The following is an 8,385-nucleotide window of genomic DNA, read 5'->3' on the forward strand; positions in this document are numbered from 1 at the left end:
GTAGTTGTGACGAGTGTTGGCGGTGCTGAGAGCCACAAGCCCGATGAAGCGATTGTTTACAAGTGTCGATTCCTGTGAAGGAGCTCCAGATGGAAACTTTTGTGTTTACCTTATGATTAGAGTTGTTGGATGTCTGCCAGTACCTGCCTCTGAATGAGCGAGTTTGAGCTACTTGTTCATTAAAGGTGCAGTAGGTGATCTGCCACAATACTAGCCTGTTAGCATAAATCTCTGAAACACAGTCCCTCCCCTGCCGTCCAAAGCCAAACCTCCTGAAAACACGATCATGCACGCCTTAAAGATGACAGCAGAACCCTCTTTCATGTGTTGAGCTAAAGCTTGGCCGGCGGTGTGTAGGAATTACACTCATTACTAAGCCATACTTGCATGCTATTTCTGACCGAGTATTCAGAGTAGCATGGTAAACAATATAGGGAGCGCATCACAGGTCATCATTGTTTGAAAATGGCCTAATGTGAATATAAAACCAACTTTAGCTCAGTAAAGCAGGCTAGGTGGAATAGCGCTATTTACTGAAGTTTTATTGTTAAACTAAATAAAAATTTACATTACCAATGCTGTAAATGGTCCCTTATGAAGCTGAAAATAGTCACATCAATCTTTCGCAGGAAAATTTCAGTGGCTGAACAACACTTCTGTGCATATAACCCATTCATAACAACTCAATCTACATAAGCTTTGCGTGACTAAAATAGTTTTAAAACAAAACATTAGCTGTCTTACAGAAATACTTCAGCCATGGTGTCGTCCTTCCTCCAGCATGCAAAAGTAACTCCAGTATTGATTCAGGATTTTAAAAAAGTTTTGATTTAGCATGTTTTTACCGCTTGCTTTCGCACTCTCTCTCTCTCATGAAGGCGCAGCACGTGTATGCACAAACGGCGGAGCTGTATACAAACAGGTGCACGCTAGTTCAAATCTGCATTTGCTGACAGACAGTTTGAGCTACTTATCGGAATTAAGGGATATGTCAGCCCGACAATATTTAATTGGATAAACTTTTTTTTTGGTTTATGCCTTACCCAGAATATAAAAATACATTTAGATCATTTACGTTAATCAGTACTATTGGAATGTGAAGAGATTTTGAACCAGCACAACAAAAAAAAGTTTCTGAAGACAATCGCCTACTGCACTTTTAAAGTAGTGTTCAGAAAAAACAAAACAACCGTGAAGAAACTCGACACAGAGGAACATAAAAACCTACTGCCAGCTTGTGTTATTGCAGAGCAACACAAACAGAACGCAGAAGTATAAAAGCACGGCTACGTGCAAGGCATGTGCCGTGGGTCACAGCGCTCACTCGACACAGAAGTATAAATCAGCCTTTACTCTAGCACCTAACTCTTTAAGCACTAACAGCTCCTTTGTATAATTAGCATGTCCTGTGTTTACTGCCTCTTCTTGCTGAATGTTTCCTCAATTGTAAGTCTCTTTGGACAAAAGCATCTGCTTAGCGACTAAATGTAAATGTTTACAATTATCATTAAAGCTCAGTGTCCTAAGAAGAAAATAAATTTTTTAAAGTTCTAACTTCTGGAACCCATCTGAGTACCTTCCAGTGGAGCATCTTATTTGGCTATTTTCAAATCGCGCAAATCAAGCCGACTGAATTTCTCTCTAAATTGTTCATCATACCATTAAGTTAAAATACACAGATATTAACATTGGCTTATTGTGCTTTTACAGAATGGTGTCCAGGCGTGGATGGCTACATATTGAGCAGTAGGAAGAACATCGCCATGCGCAGTGACTCCTCAACGCCTGGCCATGGTGGAGTCCTGTACTCCAACTCCCCCACCTACTTCTGTGGCCAAACCCTCACCTTCAAGTACATCAGCAGTTCATTACTCGTACTCTCACTGCTAATAAACTGTGGGCTGCATGACTTTATAAATAGCTGAATATCATATCATGTTACTTGAATAGCAATGAATTATTCAAAATGATGAAAGATGCAGAATCATTGTAAATAGGATTTTTACTGAAACATAGCAGAATATGGAGTGTCTTGCTCACAGTGCATTTGCTTTTGGATGTGTGTTTGTTTGCAGAATCACTGCTGCTGGACAGACAGATAAGCGTGACAGTTTGGGTGTGTGTGCCGACAGCAGAACTGACACAGACTCACTGCAGAGAGATCAGGCTGTCTGCATCTCCACTAATGGTATGAGCTGAAGAATACTATTCTGTTATCAGCTAAATCCACCTTTTGGAGATTATTAGTACGGTACATGAATTTGTACTGAAAACGTTGGCACAGTGAAGTATTTTGGTGCCATATGTATGTGTTCAGAAAAAAATAGTCTTGTTTTAACCAGTAATGTGCTGAACTTAATTGTTTTTTTAATGAATAAGTGTCATTTTACAGAATCCATATTGATTCTTAAATCCAAGATCCATCTTTTAGCCTATGCTGTTTTAGCTGAGGCATGAACTATTATATTATATACCGCACATGGCAGCCAGTAATCATAAGGAGCTTTGTGATATTATTCTTGATTAGAAACTAAGTCTCATCATTCAAAAATCTGTCAGTTCTACCAGGTAATTCAAATTATTAATACTGTTTTGATGCTCTTTGATGTGATTCCTTCCATTTCCTCTTTACTACTAGTTACAGCACCAATTAAAACTTAATGAACATCTTGTGTCCCATGCAATAGCTCAGACTTCTACTGCGGCAAGTCGTTTAATGTACAGCTAACTCAAGAAAGAAATTGATTCAACAGCATTTCTCTAAATATTTGCTCTATATTAACATATTCTAAACCTATCAGCGATATCTTGTTTAATGTATGTTTGAATATATCACAAGTACAGGTTATGAACTCCACTTTAAAATCCCCACAAACCGGAAGCTGCAACTGCAAGCTGATTGGATGTAGTAAAGTAGATATTTCATTCAGAAATATCAGTAAATATGTTTTAGAAGAGTTTTTACAACCTAACACACTCCTCCTTCTCACCATTTCTGTTTGTTGTCAAGGCTGACATTTAGAGCAGCTTGATTAAATATGTTAGCCACGTCCAATACCTAACACATAGGCAATCTGACCATGAATTTTCAGATTTCAGTTAAAGATTAGAAGGGCAAAACATTTTTTTTTCTTATTGACATGAACAGATGAATTGTTCACCACAAAACTAGCAATGTGAGCTAACAAAATCATATAGTTAGTTTTGATTTCATGGGGACTGTAAAACACATATGCTGTGTAAAATTGCATTTTGTTTTAGGATTCTTTGATGAATTGAAAGCTTTAAAATAATACATGTAAACAATGCATTCATATATGTCTTTGCCATCGCATTTGAGCAGTTTAATGCATTGTTGCTGAATAAATGTATCCAGAAAATTACCAGAATGACTTTACTGATAAAGTCAAAAAAGCACTGTTCACACAGGCAAGAATGTTCCGGAATTTTTCCAGAAATGACCATTCACACATCCATTCCAAAATACCGGTAAATTCTGACATCATTAACCAGAAATGAGCTCAAAACAGCTGCGCTTGTATTTGTAAACGTAATACGGATTCGGCTTGATGGTTTCACTTTTATTTAAAGAGCCCCTATTTTGCATTAAAAAAGTTTATAGTTTGGTTTTAGGGGTTTCTAACAACTGATATGCATGCAAGGTCAAAAAACACTTTCATTGTCTTATAATGTGCATGTATTTTTACCTATTTATCCCAGCGACTCTCATATGAATCGTTCAGCGATTCATTTGTTCCCAAACCCTGCCCTAGCGCGAAGCTAATCTGCGCTGATTGGACCGATGGCCCAGTCTGTTGCGATTGGTCAACTGGGTTCAGTACGAGACGGACAGAACTGCCCATTACGGCTACAGTATGAAGTAGCACAAAGTATGTGAGAGCCCAATGCAGGAATGCAATAAAGCAATGCAGTTAAACACCAGCATATACTCTACTCTTAAACCAATCCCCAAGTAATAACAATGACACGTATTCAGTATTAATCCACGCAGTGGCAAAAGCTGAACTATTTTGAATATTGACTGCGTCAATATTCGTGTGTAGGAACAGCTGATGGTGGCCATAGCAAAGACAAACAGCAGAAGATCACCAGTTCAGAATCGCATTTAAATCGGTAAAGGAAGAAGCACACGCGACGTTTTTAAAGTAATTTTGGATGCGATATGTGAACAGCCCCATACAGATTTAACCTGAGAGATACAGTACAAGCACTGATCTATAATCAATACGTGATTACAAGCCGCGCGGGGTGATTACAATTTATAACACACATTTTGCAAACTACACAAAACGTTTAAATGACACTTACATGTTATGATCCGGAGGAAGAAGAAACTGGTCCATATGAACTGTAAAGGTTACTGACAAAGTCCCATAGTCTCTGATGCTCCTTCAATAGCAAACAGCTGGTGAATCCCATGTTGCAGTGTAGGTTATTGTATCAAAAATCAGGGAAATGATAGGAAGAAAAACAGCACTAGGTTGGCTATACTGTGGTATTGTTGTGAAAATGAACTTTAACACTTTATTCCCCGTGCCTCTGCTAGTGGTTGAAGTGAAAGCGTGTGCACATTTTACTGGAACTGGAAGTACATATTTGTTCATGTACCGTATGGACGTCGATACGATCAAACAAAAGATCCAAACCCAACACGATTCATTTATCTGACTCTGAGTCAACTATTTCGCTGAAGAATCAATAGCTTCAACAAGGTGCACTTTTAGATTTAAACCTCAGCTGGATATTTTCATTCACTTAGAGCTGTGTTACACACTGCATTGAAGGTCATTTTCAAAAACCCATAATAGGGGCTCTTTAAAGCTTTAGCATTCATGCAGCTTATCCCAGAGACATCCAAAGGCAGAAGCACTAACTAAATGCTAAATGTTTACACATTTGACTACATTACAAATTCTGGGGATGGATAAGTATTGTGAACAATTTCCATAAAAAAACATATGGAGGAACACTTTTGCATGTCAAGATGTACATAATATGTGTGTGTGTGTGGCGCTCACTGGCTGCTTCACGTGCACACGGGTCAAGCAACTGAAGAAAGCAGAGCTTGAAGGTAAAAAAACAGCGGTTTATCATAAGCATTGTATCTATAATTTTTTCCACAGTTGGCATTAAGAAGAACATAGAAACGTTATTTGATTAACATCTAGCAGCTAAATGTGTCTGGGAAATTATCCAAAGGCTTTTATTTTCATAAACAGTTTGGATGTGAATGCGTCTGAATGTTCTGATTGGCTGGACGTCTCACGTCAGTGCATTTTAAGCATGAACGAGCTCTTTCTGCCAATCTTCCTTCTGCATTCACACAGCGTAGCATTCCGGCAAATTACCGGTGATGTTACAACTTCTCTTTCCGGAAAATTGCCGGAACTAAGTTACTGGTATTTTCAAAAAAGGGTCTGTTCACACATACAGGCCTTTCCAGAAAATTGCCGGTTATTTTCCAGAAAGGTCTGTATGTGTGAAAGGGGCTGGCCCATAAATTTCTGTCCCTCAAAAATATAAATGTTTCTAACTTTTTAGCGAAATTTGTCTCTTTTTTTTTTTTTGTAACCAAAGAATTAAATATTGTAACATAATAATCAAGATAAAGTTTTTAGTAATGCTATGCTTGCATGACACTTTCCTTCGTGTTTTTAAAACGTTTCACATATACAGACATGACAAAAGATGTCTGAACTATTAACAAATGTGAATCACTAACTGCACTAAATTCCATGTGCATCCATCGTAATTCTATAGCACATCATTAAAAATGTATTCGTTTATGTTTTTACAGAAAACATGTATAACACCAAGGTAAAGTTAGATTGACCATTGACATTCATTAGACATTCGGTTTCAAACCAATTAAATTCTTTGCTCCTGTTATAGTTGGAGCTAAAAATATGTCAGATAGACATAATAATGTACCCTTTATGTTGCACAAGGCTTAATTTCTCGATTAAAAAACTGAAAAACCATACAAATGAACTAAAAAAATTCAACCACATGAAATCACAATAAGACCAGTACCAGAATGTTCCGAAAAATATGCTGTTTATTGCACAAGACTCTGTTTTTGGAATTAGCACTTTATTTATTTTATAATATTGATTTTATAATAAAATTAATTTTAATGGAAAAAGTCAATTAAACTATGACATCATTTGATATAAAATATTCAAATCAACGCTAAAATTGTCTGAATTCTCTATGATGCACAAGCTTTGCTTTTTACAGTTGTGTCTTTGTTAATTTTATATACAGTAATGAATCCGTATTTTTAAGTATATCAGATACACTGTAAATCAGGGGTGTCCAAACTCGGTCCTGGAGGGCCGGTGTCCAGCATATTTTAGCTCCAACTTGCCTCAACACACCTGCAATGATGTTTCTAGAAAACATAGAAGTACTTGATCAGCTAGCCCAGGTGTGTCTGAATGGGGTTGGAACTAAACTTTGCGCTACACCGGCCCTCTAGGACCAAGTTTGGACACCCCTGCTGTAAACACTAATATGGATTAAAATCTAACACCATTAGAGATAAAATATTCAAATCAACTCTAAGATTCAATATACAGACCTATCTGCCACACTTCTGCCATATTATTACCCCAAATAGCTAAAACGCAATTTTTCGCATACAATAAACCCCAAAATAAAATGGTATTGTCCACAATATGAATAACATTTCTGGCATTATAGCTGACAGTGTCATTTCGCACGCCTGCAGAAAACAATAACAAAAACGTTACCTCAGGACAGTGTTCACTCGCTAATGCTGGCTTCCTGGGGAGTTCCGCGTTGTTACCGTGTGCTTTCCCTCTTCCAGGTGCAGTGTTTGTGAATGGCAAAGAAATGACCAACCAGCTGCCAGCCATCACCGTTGGCTCGTCCGTGACCTTCGACATGGAGGTGGTGAGCCTGTTTCCCGTAAACAACAACAACCCCAACGACGGGGGAAACTTCAAGCTGAGGGTGACGATCGGCTCTGGGAACAGAGAGGTGGTGTTTGATTGGCTGCTGGATCAGGTGCTCGACAGCCTTTTCTTCGGCTGCTCCTTCACACACCCTGGATGGAAAGTGCTGGTGTTCTGATTGGTTACAGTCTGCTGGAATTCAAGACCTCAAATCTTTTTAATATTATCAAACTCTCCAAGTGCTTACAGTGTTCTGAATACCCCTCCCCCTTATTCCTAATATCAGTTACGCAGGATAACATTAACGTTTCTGAGGTGCGCCTCTGACCAAAACCACTACTCTTTGACCTCAGTACATACAGGTGAACGATTTTTTTTTCCATTATCGTGCATATTTGCAAAAAAAGAGAGACTGTTACATGTCAGAGGAGTTTAATAAAGTCTTTACCTGCAGGTGTTACATTGCAAAGCATGCTGGGTTTGGTTAACCACAGAAACTATATGTACTGTGTAGCATTCAGAGATCAAAGGCACTCAACTTGTTTTTTTTTTTAACAAACTGCTTCCCAACGAACGACGAAGACGATTCTAGTTTGAGTTAAGACGTGGAGAATGTATCGTCTGTAGTTTGTTTGAAATGGCTGGATGTTATTTTATTATGAGCGATAATGTTAAGCGATGGCGTGCCTAACAACTAGTATTGTACTCTTGATCGCCTGGTACTCGTGTTTTTGTCTAGAAAGTACTGTTTTCGTTTCTTTTTCTATCACATTGTGAAGAAAGCCTTAACCAGTGTCAATCACCGCTCAACTATGATCAGTAGACATCCATGTGTTCACAGAAATGTGAGAATTCGCACTAAGCTTAAGTGTTGTGCCAATTTATGTTCACCTTTTAATATTTACCTGTTCCGTTTCGTTAGATGGCTCGTAGTACGGTTTATATTGTATTTGATGAGGATTTTCACATTTCACAACACAATATGAGAGGCCACGCATTCAGTTTTTACATGTTCCTGAGATCACTGAATATAAATTATGAGGTACTAAGTTGAGACCGTGCTTTAAAACCAGCAAACACATACCCACAAGATATCGGAAAACCATATTTATAAAACTGTGACCGTTTCATGTATACTTACCTCATTTTTGTTTGTGCCTTCTCAGTAAAGATGCGGAAATACAATTGAACATTTGCCACTTAAATTGTTTGGAAAATTTCTTGATTTTTGCAAATGTATATGGGTCAAACATGAATGTTTTTAGGTATTCAAGCAATAAAAGAGTACTTCACATTTAAATGTTTTCACCCATATTTTAATGTGTTCTGTTTAACTTTTAAAAGAGTGGTCCAGGGTGTATTTTTAAGGCTTGGTTGTGTTTATAAGATGTAAAGCAATGTGTGCTCATGCTTCACTTGTAGAAAATCACATTATTTTTTTCAT

The 8,385-nt window shown here is 37.8% G+C and overlaps 1 protein-coding gene across 1 annotated transcript in view; it reads left to right on the top strand.

Moving 5' to 3' along the window:
* crlf3 (cytokine receptor-like factor 3) overlaps nucleotides 1-8,241 on the top strand; it is a 40,143-nt gene extending 31,902 nt beyond the window's left edge. Inside the window, exons 7-9 of the mRNA XM_056453848.1 lie at nucleotides 1,711-1,852; nucleotides 2,076-2,188; nucleotides 6,854-8,241. Of these exons, the coding sequence (XP_056309823.1) occupies nucleotides 1,711-1,852; nucleotides 2,076-2,188; nucleotides 6,854-7,119 (521 nt within the window). The 3' untranslated portion in view covers nucleotides 7,120-8,241. The remainder of the gene's footprint in view (nucleotides 1-1,710; nucleotides 1,853-2,075; nucleotides 2,189-6,853) is intronic.
* The last annotated feature ends 144 nt before the right edge of the window (nucleotides 8,242-8,385 follow it).

This window comes from Danio aesculapii, chromosome 3, assembly GCF_903798145.1.
Source record: "Danio aesculapii chromosome 3, fDanAes4.1, whole genome shotgun sequence".
In the NCBI taxonomy this organism is placed as follows: Eukaryota; Metazoa; Chordata; class Actinopteri; order Cypriniformes; family Danionidae; genus Danio; species Danio aesculapii.